The following is a 24,610-nucleotide window of genomic DNA, read 5'->3' as shown; positions in this document are numbered from 1 at the left end:
CTGTAGCGCTATGATAATGATGATTATGAACTCGATTCTACTTTAAATTTATATCATCGTTTTGAATATTCATAATGTCTTTGCCACAAATAGGTTGACAATTAATAATTAATTTCAATATCTTTTCGCGCAAAATAAACTATTGTAGTCATTGCACGAATCTCGCTTTCACTTTGTATAAATTGGCGTAAATTGTATAATTTTTTACTAATTGAAATTGTTTAAAAGGTGAAAGAAGATCTTTGCACAATTAAATAAAAAAGTAAAATTCAATTAAAATCAGTTTTCTTTTGAATTTCTGAAATGTATGGCAAATTTAGAAAAAATAAAGTATATATATCAAATCATATTGACGATATCGTGAAATGTTTACTACTTTATCTAGTATTTATAATCGTGCGTCACCCTCCTACATCTTTTCGATATCTTCAAATAATAAAAAATGGGACTCTTCTTGTAAATATACGCGTAGGGATTTATCTTTTCCTTATTTGAGACGCAGATTTAGTTGTAAAAATAAATTTCTCTCTTGTGAATATAATGACTATATGCAGCTGAATTATAAATATCTGCAAAAATCATTAAGCAAAAGATACTTTTGAATCTATAAATAAAATTATTGTATCAAAAAAATATAAGTAGGACTTTCATGCGTTTCAAATAAATAAGTAGTAGAAATGTTTTACATAAATTAATAGTCACCATATCTACATGAATTGTTATTAATTCTTCCTTATCTCCAATATTTACAAAAATGCTTTCATCGTTTATTCCATGTTCCACTCATGTAGAAAACGGTCGATATATAATCATAAAAATAAAGAAACGCTCGAAATGTTATCAGTATATATACAATACACACAGAGAACCTTTTTATATATCAAATAAATTTGCAATCGAATTTTCGGTAGCATTAGCTTTTAAGATAAAACCGTAATTTTCTCTTGTAAAAAGAAACTATTATACGTTAAAAACGCACTTAACTTAACGCGGTAAAGAAAGCTATCCTCAAGAAGTATTGCAAAACATTAAAGCTATTTTATCGAAAAGCGGCAGTGTTTTAAAAAGGTTATCTTTGACTGTTTCAAACCACCACCTTTATACCTGAGATACCTGAATATATTATAATATAGTATAAAAACATATACTCTGACTTTAACGAAATACTGTTTTATATTCACAAATAAATTATTAGTATATTTAAAAATACTTTTTCACCGGACCATAGATTCTAATAATTCAAATCTAAATGCACTTATCAGCAATGATTCAAGTAACTAGGTTTAAAATCCAATGATACTTAATATCCCTAGCTAGCACTTAGATAAAAAAAAAACATAAAGATAACAAAAGATAAAAAAATTTAAATCTAAATCTGTGGGTCTAAAACTTGAAACTAAATCTGTGGCTCTAAAACTTTCTGATGAAAAAATTATTATTTTTAAATGCAACATCAAAAAATAATATAGCTAAAAAAACAATACATAATATAAGCCAATCAATTAACTAGATATCATTCGATATTTTGTAACTCTTTCTTTGCCTATTTATTGAATATGTTCATATTTGTGTCGTATAATATGTCCATTTAACTAATTATGTTAAAAATAAAGTAGTGAACAATCGCTATCAATAAATAGTTTATCTCAATTTAGAACGGTTTTGCTTAACACCTATCGTAATTCTCTGATATTGTTATTTCAAATTATCGCCTCTTTTACTTTTAGACGATCTCCGTGGTTTAAGTAATATTAAAAATCAGTTTAATCCTTGACAGATATTTTACTTTTATATAAAAAATAAGAATGAGAATTAGTATTTAGATCAACATGTAAGTAAAACCTAAACACATCATAAAAGGCAAACCATCCGAGATATTTAATGATCTGCATCCAGGTAAGTGCTGCTGGCAGGAGAAATTGGACACACCAATTGTTCAGTTTCAAATCTGCGCAATAATCGCTTAACGTTAGTTTTGACACCATAAAATATGTAAACCACTCGAGGCAAGTAAAGAGTGATCCAAATTCAGTTTCCGAACTTTAAAAAAACACACACACAAATTTAAAGATACCTTTCGATTTTTTTATTAATCGAACATTTGATGTATTTCATTATTTAAGAAAAAATACATATATCATACATTTCGGCGGTATTTCGGCTGTAACTTGGCGAATGTTGGTTTTTATGTGCTCAACGTTTCGAGTTTGTCGGCGTAGACGCTACTCTCGGCGTAAACAAACGAAAAAATCCATCGTCGTGAAATCGTATGACCTTGTCGGCCAATTGACGTCACCACAACTTGAAATAATGCGATCTGGGAACTTTTCACGCAAAACATCCAATGTTGCACCCGATGTGTGGCAAATTGCGCCGTCTTGTTTGAACCACATATTTTGCACATCAATATCTTCGATTTCCTGCCAAATATCGGTTATCATGCGCCTAAAACGTTCCCCGTTGATTTTTACAATCCGACTTTCATCATTATTAAAAAAGTAATGGTCTCTCGTGAATCACATGAGGATTTCTTCACCTCATTTGCGTAATTTTGCTTATTAATATACCCAGAGCGGTGGAAATGTACCTCACAAGAGACGAGTTCCCACTGCGACGACGCCGACACGATTTTATTGCTTTTGACGTGGATTTTTAACTTCTGAGAAGGGATAATTGTTTTTTGCGCTCTCCTATTGGTCAAAATTTGGTTAGACATGCTTCATTCGATTCTCAATTATTGGAAGTGGTAATATTTATATTAAAAAGTCTTAATGTTAACGTTAGATTACTGAGCGTTTACACTGCGACGGCACGATTTTATTGCTTTTGACGTGGATTCTAAGCAGGGACCACCTTGAATTTGTCCAGACAGAAGAATGCATGTCATTTAATGAAATACTATGAATCTTAAGTCGAAATAATAAAAAAACGACCATCGACTGGCCAACTTTTGCCACTGAAATAACGTCATATATATCAACATATTTTTGTAAATAAATGTTATTTGCTAATTCCAGATTTTTTATATCGATAGCTCGTCCGAGATTTCTGTAAAAAAATATTTATATATATATATATATATATATATATATATATATATATATATATATATATATATATATATATATATATATATATATATATATATATATATAAAAATAGTAAAAAAATTACTACTATTTTTTTAATAAGTCATAAACAGTTAATTAAAATTTGTTTTAAATTATATATATATATATATATATATATATATATATATATATATATATATATATATATATATATATATATATATATATATAAATAGCAATATAATCTATGATATACATATATGTATATTATATGTTGAAGATTTTTTTTATACAAGTTTATAAAAAAAATTACTTTGTATTTTTATTTTGAAACCGTAAGTGAATCTAACAATATAATTAAAACCATTTTTTAATTTTAAAATAATATGATTACACTATATATAGTTATTATGATTATTTTTACGTATCGGTCATGGGCCTGTAAAGCGGCGTTAAGACCGCAACGCTAGTTTTGAAAGTCTAGCTGCGATGTCAAACGCTGAGCTCGTCTCGGTCGGGTGACGCCTCCATTTTTGCTCCGCTCGCTCCGAATCATGCGACAGTCGGCGAAGAGCGGCCATGCATCATAACGAACGCATAAACGACATAGACGACGAAAAAAATTACCACCGACGAACGCATCTAAGCAGGTGAGCTCACAACGATCTTGTACAACCAACTTACTCTAACTGTCACAAACTCAAACTTTCCAACAATCACATTCAAACCTAATTTAACTAATTTATGCATATGTGAAACATATGACACTACCTTTAGCCACTTGACCTTTCGCATTTAGGCAACAAAAATTTTTTTTTAATTATGACCTCAATTAGTCGCTGTTGAAATATTAGAATTAAATTGTTTTATATTATTTTAATTTGATTCGCATGCGTTAAATGGGAAACGTTATATTTGTATAAAAATATATTTTTCGATCATTTCCCGCCATTATGTATCAATACAATATACGTATTTCTATGTTTATTATTACTCTTTCTTATCATTTTAGCTACTATTGTGTATATAGTATTCGTGTAAAAAGTAACTGCAGATATACTATGTCAAAATCTGCAATAACTGAAACATAATAAAACTTTGTTGAACTTAGATTTGAAAGATACCTTTGAAACAAAAATTTAAAATTGATAATTCAATACATTCATTTTCAATAAGTTCTAGTTTTTTAAATACCTTCGAATTTTCTTCGATTGTATACATTTGACATTGTATTTATAATGATTTCATTTAAAACTGAGTAAAGGTAACAGTTTAAAAAATGTTCTTTAATTTTTTTTCTACTAAATAACTTCAAACTCGTAATTATCTACAGCCCAAAGTTCAGCTTACTGCCATAAAAATATTTTTAAATAATCATTAAAACTATGATAATAAATAGCACATAGAAATTCCAATATACCGGCATATAAAAATACTATTTTCACTTATATTTTTGAATTAATTTTCACATATAATGTTTCTATCGTTATATTTAAATAAATCTTTAACCCTTCGATCAGTGGTTAGTCTTTCACTGTTTTGAATTACCCCAGATATTTACATATATAACTGAAGAAATAAAAATATTAAATTTTAATTGTAATTGTAATTTGATTTAATACAAATGATTTCTATATAAAATAATGCCAATAAATTATGGAGTACGAAATAAATTAACATACAAAAAATATTTTATATTGATATTATAAAAGATATTGTTGGCCTCTGAATTAATATAAAAAAAATCCAAAAATGCTGAATAATGTGTAAAATTAATTAACGAAATTTCAATAATAGAAATGTGTTAAAATAAATTATTAAAATATACTAATACAAAAAAGTAGTAAAATGAATCAATATAATAAAACGTTGAGAATCGCTATTTTTCAAATAATTTACTATAATATAAAATAAAAATAAATAATTATGGAAAAATACGTAATATTAACTCACTACTCAAAAACAAAAATAAACACTCATTTTATATTTACAAACTGATAATCTCTGTTATGTATATAAAATATATACAACATAATTTTGTGAATTATAAATAATTAGCAACTTTTTCTGCGATTCCAAAAGTCACCCTTTAAATTTTTAATAGGTAGGCTAAATTTATATTTTTAAAGCATTACAAATAGGCTTCTCAATTGAATACATACTCGATTATTCAAATTATTCGCTCGATTTTCATAAAAATATTCAAATAATTGATTGAATATTCGTTTGTACTATCTTGAATGAAATTTGCAAAACTCTTACAATTAAACATTTTGTATATTTGAGCAACACAGGTAGTCGTTTTTTCTCTCAATATACCCGAGTGACTAGTACCGCTTTAAAATTCATACTCCTTTATTTTATTTCGAAATGCAAGACAATGAAATGCTTCCTTACAACAACAAAAATGCTTTTACGCCTTCATAAACATATGTAAATAAAAATGTTATCAGTGATATCTACTTTGACCGAAATTCGCAGAATTCGTTCATTGAATGAAACAAAATGTTGGAAAAGAAAACGCTTATCTCAAAACAGGTGTTCATTTAAATTTTTTGTAGAATTCGTGTTACGTTTTTTGTTTTTTGTTTCAATACGCAAAGATTTTATTTCAATCAGTTCAATAATTCGATCGCGATTAATTTATTTCTACTTATTTCATTTATATGCAAATCCGCACACAACAAACGCCGATAGGTATCCGATCTTTATGTATATTAAATTCGTTCCAAACATTATTAGTATATACAATAAATTCGATAAAATTGTGTATTTCAAATGTTCCATCAATAATTATTTTTTAATTAAATAATATTTTACACACAATAAATTAACTTTTGGCACTATTTGGTTATAATTTATTTAACCAAATATTGGTGAAAACGTAGAAAAAAATACGAATATATTCGAATAGTTGAAAACTACGAATAATTGAGAACCCTAATTATAAATATGATACATTTTGATAATTATTTAATATTTTTATAGATGTATGCTAGCTCATAAAATAATATTACGGCAATAAAAAAATAATAATTTTGTTGTAACCCAAAACTTTATTACAACTAATTAAATGGTCAGAATAAAAATAAAATCACGGTCAGAATTGTATTAACAGTCTAGTCATAATTATATTATTCATGGTCAGAATAATAATATAGGACGATTATGTGAATTTAAAAAAATAATATAACATTTATTTATAAATATAAATGGGTATTAAATTATTTATTTTAAAAATATCTTATAAAATATCTCGCTTGCACCTAATCTGTTGGACAACGTTGATCAGAACAGTGAACACCCCATGAATAACTCTCAACAAATCTATTTAATTATATGTAGGATGCGAAGGCATTCAGAGCGACGAACGAAACGGGAATAACGACTGAGTGGCGGCAGAGAACACGCTTGTATTGACATCCGACAATGTTGCGAATCCAAACAAACAAGTTGGCCCTAAAACTCTTTGATAATGCCCATGTATCAACATAAAACTGACCTTGAGGTTAAATACAGAGCAGATAATATAAATACTGGCTATTCTTTATAAATACTGACCAATGAGCTGTTATAAAAAATATTTTGAATATCTGTCAAAATAATTCTTACCATTTAATATATATTCTGACCAGTCAAATTTAAATTCTAACCGTCTAATAATACAAATTTAACTGTGTTAAAATTTTAATCCGAAATATACAACCAAATTTTATAATAATAAATAGAACATTTATTAAGAGGACAATTTAAATGAGCAATATATAAAATAATTCTTTCATAAAACGAATTGTTTATGCATTACTGTTGAACGGGCATTGGTCAGAACAGTGAACACCTGATGAATAACTCTCTGCAATGAATCCTTTTTCGAAGAAAAAATCCTAAGATTTACCTTACGTAAATGCACAAACAATTCGCTTTATGTAACAAAGTATTTATTTTAATGCACATATCTCTCAAAATAATTCCCTGTTAAATAGCACCCATATATTAACCCTAGTTCTAGGATTTTATTAGACAGTATTTTTATTTTTTTCAGCAATTTTTAAACATATACATTTTTTTTTACTAAAAAATAATAATTATAAAATCATAATTATCTAGAGTCTAAGACGAATAACGTAAAAAATATTATCTTTTTACAAAATGAACATTTTTGTTATGTAAATTGTATGTATATATATCATTAATTATAATTTCGTAATATAATTAATACTAAAAGAGTTCTTCTGTATTCATTTTTTATGCTAAAAAATCATTATAATGTAGAGTCAAAAAATCATCTTTAAACGAATTTAATATGTACAATAAATCATAAGAATAAATTAAGTATTTCGTCAAAGCAAATGTGTTAAAAAACGGCGGATTTTATAAAAAACAAAACTTATTATTTAATGAAAAAAAAAGTAATAAATCACTGTGTAATTCTACTTTTTATGGTAAAATTTTTGTAGTTGTGTTATTAATTTCTCTAAAATATGTACATATAAGTTTTAAAACATTTTATTCTCTTTACAGCAACATGGAGTCACCGAGTGTCGATACGCCATCGTTCAAGTCATTTTCGAATAAATTCCAAGCGAGAAACTTATCCAACGACAGCGGGTACACGACCTTCACGCAGAGTTCGGCCGAATCGTCCATCTTCAATGCAGAATCGTCGAACATATCCCTAAGCCAATCGTTTCCAAAAAACAGCACACCTCACAACAGTGCCACGTTTAAAAGAGAAGCCTATAAAAATACACAAGCCTTCAACTGTGATACTAATTTGAGCGAGGATATCGCTTCTATAAGACTAGATGAGGATCGATCAAAAATATTGCTGCTGCGAAATGACTTTTGCGAGAAAATGGAAACTGATAGCTTTAATCTAGTGACGCCGATAGCTCGATATGATTTTTTGCAGAGCTCGGACTACGACAAAAGCAATATATCCAGTATTTTACATAAGACTCCCAAAAAGTCGACCCGCAGAGACTTGAATAAGAAAAACAACATTCGATCTACAGACCGGAAGACTATCAAAAGGCACAGCTTTAAATCGTGCGACTATAGGCAGAAGATTGGCACGCCGGAAAAGAATCAGTTGCTGTATTCGAATATCAAACCGGTGACGCCTCCTAGAAAGTCTAAGACGCCGGAGCGGTGCATAATCAGTTGTAAGAAAGTGCTGTACTTCGGCGGAGTCGAGAAAGTAGACTTTTTAAAATGGTTCCAAGGCAAAGACGAAGTTATCGGAGTGCTGTTGAGCTTACTCGAGGAGCAGGATCTTGTGAACGTTTGCAAAGTCAGCGAAGTGTGGAAGAGCGTCTGCATGAGCAATCCTAAGGCGAACAGACGCAGACTTAAATATTTAGAGGATTTTCAAAGAAACAAAGAGAATCATCAGCCGATGGTGATTAAAGAGATAGGAGAAAAAAACAATAACAACAATAATAGAGTGAAGCACGTAGAGCTGATGGAAATACAGAACATTTGCAATTTGCTGCCAGAAAAAAAGAATATAATCCCACGAAGTCCACCAGTGAGCCCTAGTAAACGCAAGCACCATAAATTTGTTAAGGTAAATATATATTGATTATTATTTCAACAATGGTGTTGTTTTTTTTTTTATTAAGCAACACATTTCACCTTGATAATCCATCCTTTATAACACTTTAGTTTGTAGCAATGCTAACTCAGGTATGATAGTAGCCATCCAGCTTCTTAATACGCTGGTACAGTGTTTTTTTTTAAAGATATTGCCTTATTATTATGATTCTTATAATAATAAATTTTTAAACAGCCCTAGTAAGTCTTATCGTATATAAAATCTATTAATGATTTTTAACAAATTTGCGCTCTTTACATTGTAACCGTTATTCATAACTCGTTAATATAATAACAATTCAGATAACTTACACAAACTTAATTTCATGATAGTAAAAGTTCAGCGAGGGTTCATTCATTATCTCCACGTGTTTCGTTATCTCAAAAAACGGCTATTTAAATAATTATGAATGAAATTTTAACTTGGTGTAATTGTTATTTTTCAGGCTGCCTCGCAAGGCTGTGAGATACGAAGATGCATCAAATGCGACAATCCCGCTATCGTTAAAGACCACTGGGCCATTTGCCAGAGTCCAGTTTGCACAATGGTCTTCTGCAATCGCTGTCACTTTGACAAGGAGAACTGCGACAAACTAGGCTGCAAACTGCTGACGTCCGCGACGAGTCCTTACAAAGAAAAACCGAGGGCCAAATCGCTCAAGACCAACCGTAAAAATTTGAAGCGTCTGCTGTTCTAACTGAATCCGAGTCCAAACGTACTTAAATATTTGACAGATTACGATAGAAATAGTTCCTCTGAGACGTTCACTATTTTTGGAATACAATTTTGTGAAACTGTGATTAAAATTTAGATAGAGAAGAATGTACGTTTAAAACTGCATTTTGAGACCAGTGCTTTTTTTATTCTATGACTACCTCCCCTTGTACATACATTATTACCTATTAATTTTATTTATTTTGTGATTTTCTTCCGTGTTTTTTTTAATCTGCTTGTTTGTGTCGTATTTTATCAACGTAATTATAATGACGGAATTTTGTGTTATTTTATCGCTGAGCAATTGAATGACAGATGTGTACGTAAATAGTATTATTTGATAATTTTTAATGAATTATTTAATTTAGGAAATTGTCTGTTTGATTTTAAACTACGATTTATTGCTCTCTCGCTGCAGGATATGACAGGAAAGACTGAAGTGTGTAAAGTATTATACATATATGTAACTGCTGGAATTATAAACATTTATTTTAGACTTATCAGTTGAAGATAGTAAATAAATTTATCCCACGACTGGTTGTAATAAATATTTCAGTCTTTCTTACCATAACCTGTATTTTATGATTATTGTGAACAATTCATTTAGTATTTTTTATTCAGTATTCAATGAGTTAAATACAATCGTGAATCAACTCCAGCGTTTCCATGATACTGTTTTAATAGTTTTTATCGTGTTTAGTTTAATTGTATTATATGTGTAAGTCGCTGTTAAACAGTAAAAATTTTAATAAGTAAAATGTTCCCATTATTCCAATGATTTTCCATTCCATATTCGATTTACTATGTATTCGATTATACTATCAACTGTGCATTTATTTTGTATATAAAGAATCTCTTTAATTTAATTTTTATTTGCATTCGGATGTATGTGTTGGTTTAAGTTTTACAATGTATTTTTTTACATCAATCGCGTACATTCCGAGGTTTATGTAATGTAAAAAATGCTCAATAAACGCATTTATTTTAGTAATTAATTTAATTTTTAATTATTTGTCGAAACAGGTTTTGACAAATTTTAAACAATGATCTTGTAAATAAATTTTACTGAATAATATATTTGCAATTTTGTAATAATGCTTATTTTTTTAAAAGTCAATCTTCTGAAATTATCCCGTAGATTGAAAATGTTTTCGAAGATGGCTAAATTACGTATCTCGTGAACGGAATTATCGGTCGAGTATCTTTTACGATCTGCAATTCAAACGAGGCGCTAAAAGTATAGTAAATTTAAAAACAACGTCTTACGTCTTTCTCCATGAATCCAATGAAAACTCTATTTTTTTCATTTAAAAATTATTTGAATACACATAATTCAAAAAATCTAAGGACATAAAGCTTATTTACTTTCCATTTGACGCCCTCACTGATCGGTGGTACGCGTAACGGGAGTATCGACGAGTGTACACATTATACTAAGTGTATTTTTCATGTTTCGTTTTGATTTCCAATGTTTCTATATGAGTGAAACTTTTTGAAAATCTTTGTTTTTCAAGCGAAATAAGTAATTTACTTTTTTTTTACGCTCTTAACTGATCGGTAAACCGTACAACAGGAGTAGCGACAAGTGCACATATATTGTTAACCCAAAGTGATATTTTTAGGACAATTTAAATGAGCAATATATAAAATAATTGTCCCATAAAACGAATTTTTGTTTTATGGGACAGATTATTGCACAGATTAAGTGTGAACGAGCGAACTTTTGTCAGAACAGTGAACACCTTATGAATAACTGTCTGCAACGAAGATTTACCTTACATAAATGCACAAAAAATGTATTTATTTTGATGCACATATCTCTAAATAATTCACATTTTTTTGTTTCTATAAAAGCTAAGTTTTCAGTGAATTATTCTATGAAATTAATTTTTTTTTAGTTGAATAATTAATTTATATACTTTTCTTTTTTTGAAGAGCAAATGGTATTGAGAAAACCCAGCAATACTTCAAATAAAAGAATTTCAAAAAGTTACAAAATTTGCTAGCAAGTACTTCAATTATCACACATGATACAAACACTTCACCAATTGAGGCTCGAGAAAACAGAATTTGAAGAAACAACTCCCATTGTAGATTGAACTGGTTATCTATTAATTTCAATGATCCTCCTCCCTCGCCGATCACCTCGCAAGGAGAAGACGTAGATTTCAAGAAATTTGCATCAGAGGATGGAAGAAATTGTTTTCGAAAAAATGTTCAAACGGAGAACGAATTCACCATAATTGACTGATTTTTTCAAAAAATCTATACCGTTATTCTGTTTTCCGTGCATTACCAGCAAAATCAGATTCTACTGGTTTAACACTAGATTTATGAAACCCGTCAAATTGACGGGCTTCTGATTTATTTGTATCAGACAGCATTTTTTTTTGTTTTTTCACGACTTTCTATTTTTGAAAATCTTGTCACTATACAGTAGCACAGTAAATTGGGGACATGCTATTTGGGTGCGTGTAGTTAGGGACTAGAAAATATAATTTTTTGCAATACATACTTATGAATCAGGCGCATATGGTGAGATATCCTCTCTTTGGCTCGCTCACACATAAACTAACGGGCACCCAAATAGCACGTCTCCAATTTACCGTGTTATTGGGAGGTCTACTGTATACGTATTTTTAATGACACCTGTCAAATTGCCGAGCTTATACCCGTAAATCTAGTGTTAAAGATTGGAAGAACTTAAACAAAATTTCTGATTATGAGAATTCTGCATCTCATTGTGACGCATATCTTCAATGGAAATGTTTTGAAAAGAAGCTGAAAACCAGTGGTTTTATAGACAATTCGTTGCAAATAGCAATACAGATGGAAAAATAAAATTTGCGAATTATTTTACGTGTTGTGTTAGATGTGATTTTAATTTGTACGAAAAATAATTTACTTCTCAGAGGTACGCAAAAAACTATTGAATAAGCCGATACAATACGACGATTATGGAACACATTACTAATCGTTTCTTATTTTTCTAAAAAAATTAAAGACGAATTTCTCTCAATCTTACTTAGTTCATCATTCACACTACGACGGCGACAATAGCATATTATTATTTTTAAGAAGTAGTACATCAAAACCAAATATTGGTCAATAGAAGAGCACAAAAATCACTTCTCAGAAGTCAAAAATCCACATCAAAAGCAATAAAATCGTGTTGGCGCCGACACGATTTTATTGCTTTTAACGTGAATTTTTGATCGAATCATATTTTAAAAACAAAATAATATCGAAGTCTGTCTATACTGTTTTGGACTTGATCTAATGATAGTTCTCAAACTATTATTAGTTTAAGAACTTTTATAAAGTCATGTTGGGTCTAGTTAATTCGTGTAGGTTATGTTTGGGTTTGAACAGCAAATTTACGTTTCGCAACTGTCAAATTGAATTTCATAGACATTTTAGAGCAAAATATATATTTTTTTAGAGCCTACCAGTTGAATTATATTTTCGCTAGTAGAAATATATATCTACTGGTTAAAATGTATTTGGACTTTACTAGTGAAAATATAACATCACTAAAAATACACATCGCTTGTAATTAAATAATGATAAGAATGTAAATTTATATATTACTACGTATGGAAAAGTTTAAATCATTTAATTTTTATAGCACCTGCTCGATAAATTATATTTTCACTGGTAAAAAATGGTTCAGTGATTTTTCCAGACTAAAATATATAGATTCATTAGATTTAATTCCAGTTGATTGCTACATTGAACTCCGTAGTTATCTACTGGTGAAAATGTATTTCCATTCTTTATGTGCGCTCGTAGTGTGTGCTTGTGTCTGTCGTGTAATTAGCTAAGATTGTGGTAACCAACCCCTTTGGAGGTGAAAACCGGCAGATGTAAGTACATTTATGCTAGCGTAAATAATATATATAAATAATTATAATATAATAGAATGTAAAGATAGATTAGTATTGTCACAATAAAAATGCCCGACAGCGGTGTGATAGTAGTGTGCTTAATTACGCTCGAATTTAGAATAAAATAAGCTGAGGAATTGAAAATAAAAGTCAATTATATGATATCTAGTAGAAATGTTTTATCAAAAAAAAAATAGTAGAAATAAAGCATTTGATACAATGTAATCATACATCAGAAATTTTAAAAACCAGCCATTATGAAGACAGGAATAAAATTGAATATGATTGTTCAATAATTGAGATGTTAAATGACAATTTAAATTTAAACAACAACAATATACAAAAAATCGACAAGAGAAATATTTTTCTGATGTGGTTAAAAGAGGCAAAGATATATCTATTATTTTACCAAAAAATACAGAGCAAACTAAAATTGATTATAAAAGTTTAATAATACCAACAGAATTGGAAGATAGCGTTCAAAACATAAGACCCATAAATAAAGGTGGTTTAATTATAACCTGCTAGTATAATAATATAAGACTTTTATATTATTATACTAACAGGTTATAATTAAACCACCTTTATTTATCTCTACAATACTTTTATAATAAAAGTATTGTAGAGATAAACATTACAACGTTTAAAAACAATAATGGATGTAATAAAATTAAATATCGAATGGGATAGGTGCAAAGGTGCATAGTATATAAAGATATATTTATACACTGTTGTAATTGCTATAGATATAATCTTTAAGCTAGTGAATGTAAAAGCAAAAAATGTATAAAATGTGAATCAAAGAGCGCTTAGTATTATTATGTTATATTATTTAGTATATAAGACACTCTCCGAAAGAGAATTACCAGATAATTTGAATATTGCTATCATTATACCTAAAATAAAAAAATAGTCAAAAGTTTGAGGAAATGAGACCAATTAACATGTTGCCTTTTATAGAAAAGGTTATGGAAGTAGTTGTAATAAAACAATTAAAGGATTTCATTAAAAACAACTCAAAACATTCAACGTGAACATCAATTAGGATTCAGAGAAAAACATTCCACTGGGATTGCATTACAAGTAGTTATAAATGAATTTCTGTAACGCCCCCCCCCCCGGTGTGTGTCAAATGCGCAAACAACCACCACATAAGGGACTGCAAGAAGCTTTCTGAGCAACCACCAAAATGCGCAAACTGCGGCGGCCAGCACCCGGCGAACTTCCGCCTCTGCGCAAAATCGCCTAACGCCACCTCCTACGCCAGGGTCGCATCAGCATCAGCTGAGAACAAACCTGCCTCGGTCCCACAGCAAAAGAGGTCTCCCACCTTCCCTCCTTCCCCAAACCCCACTAATCTTTCTCTTGCAGATACAACTAAGAAAGAAACAGAGAAGCAGTCGGCCTTCCCAACAATATAGGTGAATCGGCTCGCACCGACCCTCGAGAGTGCTATCCCGATGCTTGCCCAGGTCTTACCCGTCCTGGCCCAACTGATGGCTATATTCGGAAAGACTAAATGTCTTCCTCCGCAGTCGCTTCCATAAGACACTACCCTCCGTACCGAACGAGACCATACAGAAGTTGAGCATAACCGACGACCCATACGGAAATCCACACCCGTGGGACATCCTGAAGTTCGAACCGCCGCATACCAGCTAAGTAACGATTCAAACATGACAAAACAAACACATACCTCAAACAATTTTATTTATTTTTTCATTTCAGGTAACACAGCTGATGACCATCAGCTGACACTCATCGACTGACTAACACCGACTGAGAGCAGAGCGCACTGCGCAGCCTTTTGCAGCAGTTTTGGAATCACTCTCCAGGTTAAATAACTGTTGAATATAATATTTTTAAAAATACCAATAGAATATTACAGGAATTGTTTTATTGATTACAAAATACCACAACATGACAATAATTTATAATAAAAATATAACACATTATAATTTTTAATTTAATTTCCAACGTATGGTCTCCCTACCCTTAAAACAGCTCTGATTTAGCATTGGCAACGTTCTCCTATCGGTGTAAACAAATTCGCGGGAAAACTGCATGCATGCGTACACGCACCCTTATTTCCAACACAACGATGATGAACGTTGACATCTTGGATGAACTATATGTCATTTTTTCGCTGTCAACAGTATTCAAGTTCAATGGTCGTGCGAATATCGACCGTCAAGTGTTTAGAATAAAGAAATTATTTCTACAATACAGTTTGATATTTATTGTTTTATAAATAGTATTTCATCATCTGTATCGACTTTCTTTCAAAATATTAATTTATTTTATCGGTAATAGTTTGGCGTTTGCAAATTGTAAATAATTAATACAAAAATTAATATTAAATTTGACATTATCCAATTAAAAAATCAAGTTTAGGTTCTACTATTCGCAAATAAGCCCCGCTCGCATTTTTAGAAATAATGCCCTGTATGAAAGAATGCACACATCTCCATTTCACCGACAAGCAAGCCAGTCTAAAAATTATTTTTATCGTTGACATTAATTCACTTAACATTTACGCTCTTGTTTGAGAAAATACTGCTCCGCGTCAAGGTTAGCCTTTAATTTATAAAATAATGCAATGAGATATAATTCATAGACCAGTTGAACAAATTGGTGGCCCTTAAAAGGACCGTTTTGTCGAATAGGCGGCAGGCAATTTACTTGGAGCTGGTGTATTTAGTGACGGCTTTGGTGCCTTCGCTGACTGCGTGTTTGGCCAATTCACCGGGCAGCAAAAGCCTGACGGCAGTCTGGATCTCCCTGCTGGTGGTGGTGGAACGCTTGATGTAATGAGACAGGCGAGAGGATTCGACCGCAATGCGTTCGAACAGATCGTTGACGAAGCTGTTCATTATGCTCATCGCTTTCGAGGAAATGCCGGTGTCGGGGTGGACTTGTTTCAACACTTTGTAGATGTAGATGGCATAACTTTCCTTCCTCTTCTTCCTCTTATTCTTCTTGTCGGTCTTGGTGATGTTTTTCCGAGCCTTGCCGGACTTCTTCGCTGCCTTCCCGCTGGTTTTCGGTGCCATGATCGGACTCTGCTGCAAAACTCAGTCGGAACAGGTGGGTGAAAATTTGAAAAGACTGGTAGAACTTACTATCGGGTGGGGGAAAGCGGCGCGTAGTGATCTGTGCGTGGCACGTCGTTCACAATCGATGATGTGTGTCTGAAATGAAAAAAGTAAAATTAATCCGGCCTTTCAGCCATCATGTCAATTTACTTAACCACTTAATATGTGGGTGTTTTCTTGCAGTATTTAAAAAAAATCATATTTTTTTATTGGAAATTATAATAGTAAATAATTATATATAAATGGGAAAAATAAAAAAAATTCAAAAATTTATATTTTTTACCAAATTTATTTTCTATAAATTTTAAAACACATTCCATACAAAAACATATTGCGTTATATAAATTCTAAGAAATATGGGGCAATATAGTAATACGAGTATGTAAAATTATTGGAAAGATAAAGCAACCCCAATTAGTCAAGGATGCTTACTTGAATATGTTTAGCGGCTTCACTACCTACCTATTCATTCAGATTCTTTTATTGTCTCCATCCCATCTAATGCAATTGAGAAATATTTCAAGGGGCAAAAATGTAAGTAACACACCGCCTTGTATTTTTCTAATTTATGATTTTCACAGCTAATAAAAAATATGACCTTTTTTTTACTTGAAACGAAATGCGGAATATCAACATTCCTAACGAACCACGGAGCGTCTGTGGCCTCCCGCAGCATCCTGTTCTGGACAACTTGAAGCCTGTCGATCAACTTATCATGTGCATAGCACCAAACAGGCGCCGCGTATGTCATGAACGCTTTTATCATCATCTTGTAAAGGAGGACTTTGTTTTTGGCGTTGAGCTTACTGTGTCTGCCTGCAATCCGCCTTTGTTCTGACGTGCTCAACATGAGGTTTCCATGTCAGTCTATTGTCTAGGTAGCGAGTCACGCTGACCCACAGGAAGAAAGAGGGTCGTGGAGAAGATCAAGACAGAGGGGTTGTGGTCAGACGAAAGCTCCTACAGGCTGGTCAAAGAATACCTTCCGAGATAGTTCTGAAACATGGCTACGTCCAAAACGTCGGCGTTGCCTGGAACGATGTGACTGTAGAACGTGGGCGTGTCCGGCGCGTCGACGGTGATCATATACGGCTTGAGTTGAATGAAGTCGTGCAGAACGAGTCCGTTGCGGTTCATTCTGAATGAGTTCCACTGGGTGTGCTTAGAGTTGAAGTCTCCGGCTGTGATGGTCGGAATCAGCGAGTCTGAAAGAAGGAGAAGGTCGTTGGTGAGTAGTCGAGTCTGTTCGGCGGGTTGTATAAGGATACCAACTGTAATTTTTCGCCTCGCGCCATTTCCAGGATCACTATTGTGGCTTCTGCGTGTTGCAGTTCTGGAGTCGGCGATTTGTGGTGTTTGATGCGGCGGTGAAATTCCGCCTTTTCTATCGGATCGGTCGTCTCTGTGAAGGTGGGTCTCGTTTACCAATATCGCATTCAGTTTGTGGTGCTTCGTGAAAAGCTCCCGGTTGTGGCGCTTGTTAAGGAGCCCGTTTGCGTTCCAAAAAACGAGGGCTTTCGAGCACACCCTGTAGTTTGCCGGATGGTCTCCTCCACAGTTAACGCACTTTGGGGTCTGCTCGGTCGTTTTCTTGCAGTCTCTCGTGAGGTGAGGGCCTGCGCATTTGACGCAAGTTGGGGCCACGTTGCAGAAACTATCCCTGTGACCGAATTTCTGGCACCGGTGACACTGTCCAATGTGCCCTAGTCTTCTTTTAACCATTTTACACGCGGTCCTGCACAATGTGTGAATTTAGAAATGTCGAGCCTGTGTGGGAATATGAAAATCGAATTTAAATGTGGTCCCACAAATAAACGTGATTATATTTGTCATTATACTCGGCTTCTTTGGAGCACATGTGGGGACTTGTTGGGCATTTCATTTCAAGTAAAAAAAAAGGTCACTTTTTTATTAGTTGTGGAAGTCACAAATTAGAAAAATACAAGGCCGTGTTACTAACATTTTTGCCCCTTGAAGTGTTTCTCAATTGCATTAGATGGAATGAGACAATAAAAGAAACTGAATGAATAGGTAGGTAGTAAAGCCTCAAAACATATTCAAGTAAGCATCCTTGACTAATTGGGGTTGCTTTATCTTTCCATTAATTTGACACACTTTTATTACTATATTGCCCCATATTTCTTAGAATTTATAAAACGCAATACATATGTTTTTGTATGGAATGTGTTTTAAAAATAAAGATCTTTATTTCCTTACGTCCATTGTTTATTTATTATTTATTATTGGGTTTATTCCATTATTTTATTTTTGTTTGCGATTTTTAAAAAATGGTAAAGATAATATACACTGCAAAAAATACCCATATATGTAATTTTAAAATATAAATTTTGCAAGAAATATACCTATTATAATATAACCCCGATGCTGAGGCTGAGAAGGTGAGTAATATTGAATAAGGACTTACCTGCTGCAATCCTCTCCGCTTGTACGAGGATCATCTTCATCCGGTGAACTGACTTCACCGGGTATGCGATCTTGAGTGCTTCGAGAAGATCAACCGTCTGTATGCCGGTCGGGACGCCTCGTAGCACTACTTTCAGCAGCTTATCCTCTTGCAGCTGGTACGTATGGAACTCAGTTGGATCTTAATCCCGTCTCTAATCTGCTTGGCAGACGAGACGGAGGTCAGCCTCGAGCCGCACGTAGCTGGTGCCGCTCTTGATAAAAATTGGCGGTACCTTTTCGGTTTTTATTATTTCCGGTATGGTCTGCGCTTCCGCTTGGTCGTGGTCATCCTGAATCCGTCCGTCTCCATCTCCTCGGTCGAGGAGAGAGCGGACGGTTCCTGGGGCGGCGTCGGAGTGGGCTGCGGTGGTCAGCGTCGTCTTCTTGAACTAGCCACTCCTTCTAAGCCTCTCAGAAACTCGTTCTGCGTGCCCAGAGTTCTGACAGTTGCTGTCAACACGTCTATTTTTTGAAGTCTAAGTATTTGTGTTGTGAGAAGTTCAGTTCGTTCTCAGTCTGGATGTGGTTGTTGGGTTTTTTGTCGATTGAAGTCGTCTATCTCTTTCAACAGCAGGTCGACGTCAATCTCCGTGTCGCGCATGCGCGAACGGTGCGGAGCTCGTCGATCTCCGCCGGTCTCGCACGCGGGAGCGGGATCGGACCCGCGAGTGAGCAGCGCCATCCGGAGCGGTGGCGGGAATCGTTTCTAGCCGCGGAGTATATCTTTTCGCGGCACGGGCGGGGGGAACACTCGGGTCGGCCATTTCGGCCATTTCGGCCATTTCGGCCGAGCCCTGCACTTTCACTGGGGACTGTGCGCGGGTTTCGAGCGGCGTGGTCGAACTCTCTGGCCGGTTTCACACGTGCCGGGTGGATTTCACCGGCGCAGTGTAGTGGGGATGGTGTTGTATGGGCTAGTACTATCATTTCAGGCGTGCCGGACAAATCTACCCGGCGCTCACTAAACTGTCCGGCGCCGGGTACCGAATTGAGTGTGGTGGGGGTAAAACTCAAACATGAACCGGGCCGTTGACAGTGATTGTGCTATCTTGTAATAAAATTATTAAATATATTCCTCGTGTTTAGGCAATAGCGGAAGAAATAGACCTCGAAATTTTAATTATATTAATGTAATCTCTTTTAATTATCTTAGTAGAATACATACAAAAATAAAAAAATAACGCGAAATGTGTGGAAGGACTTATGTGAAGCCGTTAATCCTAAATTACTGGCACCAGTTGACGGGGTATAGGTCGGGTTGGGAAGAAACCGGCCAGAAACCGACCAGAGACCGGCCACGTGTGAAAGCTTTGTAAACGGCGCCGGCCCGGTGCCGGGTGAATCCATCCGGCACGTGTGAAACCGGCCTAAGTCTGAGCGAATCTCTGCCAATGATTTCCAACGTATGGTCACCTTACCCTTAAAACAGCCCTGATTAGTACTGGTAACGTTCTCCTATCTGTGTAAAAAAAAAATCGCGGAAAACTGTATATGTATGCATGCATGCGTACACGCACCCTTGTTTCCAATACAACGATGATGAACATCTTGGACGGACTATACGCACCTATATCTTTTCTCCCTCTAATATACCTGAATACAATACATTCGCAAAACGGAATCCTTATCCCGAGCGTCCTCAAGAAAGAGCAAAAAACAAAATAAAAGTGCTGATATATATTCTTTAAATAAACTATCTTGCTTAATAAATAATACATCAAATTACTTTTAATTAATTAAAAACTCTACTTTTATTACTAATTTCCGAGGATTTCCTAAGTAATCACCAATAACATCACATGGAATGATTTTAATAATTTAAATATTTATTTTTTGCAAAAAAAAACATTTTTTTAGCATATACATTTTATTTCTTTATTTATAATTTAAAAATAAAAAATAAAGCCATTCATAATAAGAAATTCAACTCGCTGAATCGAATTACATTTTATTTAAATATTTTTAAAAAAATCTTAAAAAAAAATTGTAATACACAAAGAAAAAATATTAATTATAAATTACGATACGTAATTGTGTTTTGTATTTTTATTGAATTAATACCTATTAATAAATATGTTTCTATATTATTAACTGTAGCTATATAAATTCCTTCATACTGTGTCATTTAAAACAAGTAATGATAATAAAATCGCTAAAATTAAAGAGTACTTATTTTATACGGTAATCCAAAATCAGTTGGTATTAGAGTACGCTCGGGATAAGGATTCCGGTTTGTTATTGTAGCGTGTACATGTATATAAGAGGGAGAAGCGATGTAGCGTGTACTTCGTTGTCTCGCTTTCTCTTTTAAGGACAGTCGCTGATTCGTCAACGCTGGTATTCGTCATTAAAGTGCAGTGTGGCACAAAAGCTCGATATTCTCTAGTGATTTATTTTAAATAATTTTGTGTTGATATTGATAAGGACTTAATAGATAAGGTATATGTTGAAATAAGTGATAAGGACTCTGAATAATATTAATTTTGACCTAATTTTAATTTAAATTGTTTTTTTAGTATGTACATATTAAATAAACATATTTTGAATAATAATTATTTTCTGGATAATTTAGACTTAATTTTAATTTAAATTGTTTTTTTAATATGTACATATGTATGTTAAATAAACATATTTTGAATAATAATAATTTTCTTGTTAATCTAGACCTTATTTTAACTTACATTGTTTTATTAATATGTATGTATTATATGTTAAATAAACATATTTTCTTTTAAAATAAAAAAATTAAATATTCTGAGCGAAATTGTTTTGAGCCACACAGTTCACGCACACAATAACAAACCGGAATCCTTATCCCGAGCGTACTCTACGCAAAGACAAGAAAATAATTTTAAGTCTTGAGCCTAAACTTATTCGAAAAAATACACATTTTAAATATTTAAAGATGTAATTATAAAAATATAGATTTGATTGTATCTTATCTATAGCAATAAAAGATTATTGCTTAGATTCTTTTTTTATTATTTATTATTATATTATAACGAAAATTATTTCTATACACATATATACCAGATTAATTCTAATAAAATTCGGGAAGCTTAGGAATTTAGATACCGTTTTCCTGTCAGTAGTATATTATTAAGTCACATTCCAATAAAGTATTAGTGTTTCTAGACTCCTAAAATTCTAGAGAAACTCCATTACAAAAATAAATTTTCTAGTTTAAAAAATGTTATTTTTTTATATTTTTGATATATTGAACTTAAAATTATAGTTAATTTAATGAATTTTAAAATATTTATTTGATTATTTATAACAATATATAAAAAATGTGTAATTGTAATTTTATATTTATTATATGCACAGACAATTAGGAATAATATTTGTTAATTACATCTTTGACAAGATAATATAGGAACTCTAAAGAAAAAAGTGTATATGTAACAAGTTCCCAAGTACTCGTTAAAAAACTTTCCATGGAAGATTTAAATAATTCCCATTTTATTTCAATTATTTTAAAGAACAAAGAACAAATTTTTAATTTTACACCAATAGGTATTCATTTAGAAAGAATAAGAAAAAACGCAATCCTTAATAATTACTCATTCAAATTGTCTATAATAAGTTCATTACTTCTTCATACTTTATTCATTTATTTCTTTGATTAAGATATTATTAAGGTAAAATATTAAAATATAAGAAAAAGAGAAATTGTTAAGTATATGAGGAAAATTTTAAATTTTAATAACGTTTCTGTGTATTCTTTTTTTTACATACAATGTAAATACCAATTGGAGCTATATAAATTTATTAAAATTAAATCATTTAAACAGCCACCAAGTTTACAATGTTAATTTTATTATTATAATTATATTACAATATAGCATTATTTTTAATTTTCATTGCATTATAATAGATTATTAGTTATAGCAAGGAATATGTAAAATGTAATGCGCGTAAGGTATTCGTTGTTTTATCACAGTTGGGTTTAAATATTTTTCAACGCTAAACGGTTCGATTAATATTATATCTTATTATTTTAAATTTAAAAGAACATTAATAGGAATGAATATGATTTATAAAATATCCACGGAATTATCCAGATTATTATAAAAACGTTTTTGAAACTAGTATTACGTAAAGGAGTAGAAGTACTCTGATATGAAATAGCAGTTTGATGGTAAACTACAATTTTATTGTATGCATTTTAAATTTAAAATGTAAGATTAGTGTCTCTTAAATGTATTTAGCTCGAAAGCAGCTACTTTATTTGGTCAATTACGGTAAAATAGCAAAGAAAGAGTTGATATTGAAGCAGAAAAGCGAACGGAATGATGCCAAAATTTGCAGGCGCTATAATGATTTCGGTGCGCTACGTTCGAATTCATATACCGAGTGTCGAACTTAGGTAATGTTTAACCGTTCGATTCACTGCAACTACACGATGGCAGAAACCGCAGTAGACACACCAGCTCCGGCGACTCCCGCCAAGAAGACCAAGGCTGCAGCAGGAGCCAAGAAAGCCGTTAAGAAACCGACGCACCCTCCTACTTCGGAGATGGTCAACAAGGCCATCGCTGACTTGAAGGAGAAAAAGGGCTCATCGTTGCAAGCCATCAAGAAGTACATCGCCGCCAACTACAAGGTTGATTCTGATCGAGTAGCTATATTCGTCAGGAAGTACCTGAAGACAGCCGTCGAAAATGGATCTTTGGTCCGCACGAAAGGCTCTTTCAAGCTAGAGGCCAAGAACAAGCCTGTCGCTGCCAAGAAGGAAAAGGCATCGAAAGCTAAAAAGACGGGCGTTAAAGCCGGACGCGTCGAAAAGAAGCCGGCAGCCAAGAAAGCCGCGGCTCCTAAAAAGGCTGCCGCCAAGAAACCAAAAGCAGCAGCTACCCCGAAGAAAGTTGTCGCCGCTAAGCCTAAAAAGACTCCTATTACCAAGGCAAAGAAGACTACCAAGCCGCCCACTAAAAAGCCGAAAACGCCCAAACCCAAGAAGGCCTCCACTGGCGCGCCCAGAGGCAGACCTGCAGGCAAAAAAGCCGCTGCTAAGAAATAAATATCGTAATATGTCCGGACTTCGTCAAAGGCCCTTTTCAGGGCCACTAATTTTTATATCGGTTATTTTATATTTTATGCTTGTTTTGATATATTACTCGAAGCTGAATCTACTTCACTTTATTTCTTCAAAAAGAATAGCTCTCGAAAATCATGAATAGGAAATATGGTAGCCAAATTTTCATTTTTTTGCACAGTAGTTAAAATAAGGAATGCTGTCAAAAGTATAGCCCTTTTCCTGATTAAGTATTATTTAGGAAATGGATTACATTTTTGCTACTTATAGTATTATATATGTATGTAGGTTTTTATAGACACGATACTGCCGTAGTTACGACATGAAACCTACTCTAAAAGAATAGATATCTCGGATGAGTTTGCTATTCAGCCTGATCCACATCCTCGTTTCAAAATGGCGGCTATTTAAAACATTAAAAATTCAAAACTTAAATTTAAACCACCGTGAAGAAGTTGAGGAAACCAGCCATTAGCTTACTGACTGAACTTTTTTCTTATTGAATCCACTGCGGTCAAAGGTTAGAACAAATATTAGATGGTCAGCGTATAAATTAAATGTTTAGAATTTAAATAGGATTGTTATTGGGATAATAATATATTTATTTGCGAAAACTCACTTGAAAAAATGGGAATAGAATTCAGAGCATATATCAAACACAATATTTTTCACGATGTCTTTTTGAGAATGTATTTGCGAAATCCACGAATTATTTCTTTCGTTTATCCTTTTGAGGAGTATCG

The 24,610-nt window shown here is 32.6% G+C and overlaps 3 protein-coding genes across 6 annotated transcripts; 2 read left to right on the top strand and 1 right to left on the bottom strand.

The window, feature by feature from the left end:
* The first annotated feature begins 3,506 nt into the window (after positions 1 to 3,506).
* LOC148228788 (uncharacterized) lies at positions 3,507 to 10,473 on the top strand. The gene is made up of 3 exons (XM_088200129.1): positions 3,507 to 3,721; positions 7,593 to 8,640; positions 9,113 to 10,473. The coding sequence occupies exons 1-3, from the start codon at positions 3,651 to 3,653 to the stop codon at positions 9,362 to 9,364; spliced, it is 1,371 nt and encodes a 456-aa protein (XP_088056255.1). The 5' UTR covers positions 3,507 to 3,650; the 3' UTR covers positions 9,365 to 10,473.
* A 5,426-nt stretch (positions 10,474 to 15,899) lies between these two features.
* On the bottom strand, positions 15,900 to 19,683 carry LOC148228787 (histone H2B-like). 4 transcript variants are annotated; one of them, XM_088200751.1, is made up of 4 exons: positions 18,789 to 19,683; positions 17,632 to 18,130; positions 17,011 to 17,568; positions 15,900 to 16,459 (listed from the first exon to the last, which is right to left on the bottom strand). In XM_088200751.1, exon 4 carries the CDS (start codon positions 16,319 to 16,321, stop codon positions 15,947 to 15,949), a length of 375 nt encoding a protein of 124 aa, XP_088056877.1. In that variant the 5' UTR covers positions 16,322 to 16,459; positions 17,011 to 17,568; positions 17,632 to 18,130; positions 18,789 to 19,683; the 3' UTR covers positions 15,900 to 15,946. The 4 variants fall into 4 exon arrangements, 3 of the variants coding, with proteins under 3 accessions (XP_088056877.1, XP_088056878.1, XP_088056876.1); XM_088200750.1 differs by lacking the exon at positions 15,900 to 16,459 and having other exon boundaries at positions 16,633 to 17,568; XM_088200752.1 differs by lacking the exons at positions 17,011 to 17,568; positions 17,632 to 18,130 and having other exon boundaries at positions 18,789 to 19,636.
* A 3,546-nt stretch (positions 19,684 to 23,229) lies between these two features.
* Positions 23,230 to 23,853, top strand: LOC148228786 (uncharacterized). Its single transcript, XM_088199936.1, has one exon. The coding sequence runs from the start codon at positions 23,235 to 23,237 to the stop codon at positions 23,850 to 23,852; it is 618 nt and encodes a 205-aa protein (XP_088056062.1). The 5' UTR covers positions 23,230 to 23,234; the 3' UTR covers position 23,853.
* Positions 23,854 to 24,610: the final 757 nt, after the last annotated feature.

Source organism: Plectrocnemia conspersa, unplaced genomic scaffold (assembly GCF_051122295.1).
Source record: "Plectrocnemia conspersa isolate PC_06_02 unplaced genomic scaffold, ASM5112229v1 ptg000012l, whole genome shotgun sequence".
Taxonomy (NCBI): domain Eukaryota; kingdom Metazoa; phylum Arthropoda; class Insecta; order Trichoptera; family Polycentropodidae; genus Plectrocnemia; species Plectrocnemia conspersa.
Note: the sequence above shows the minus strand (reverse complement) of the source record. Positions and strands in the feature narration are given on the sequence as shown.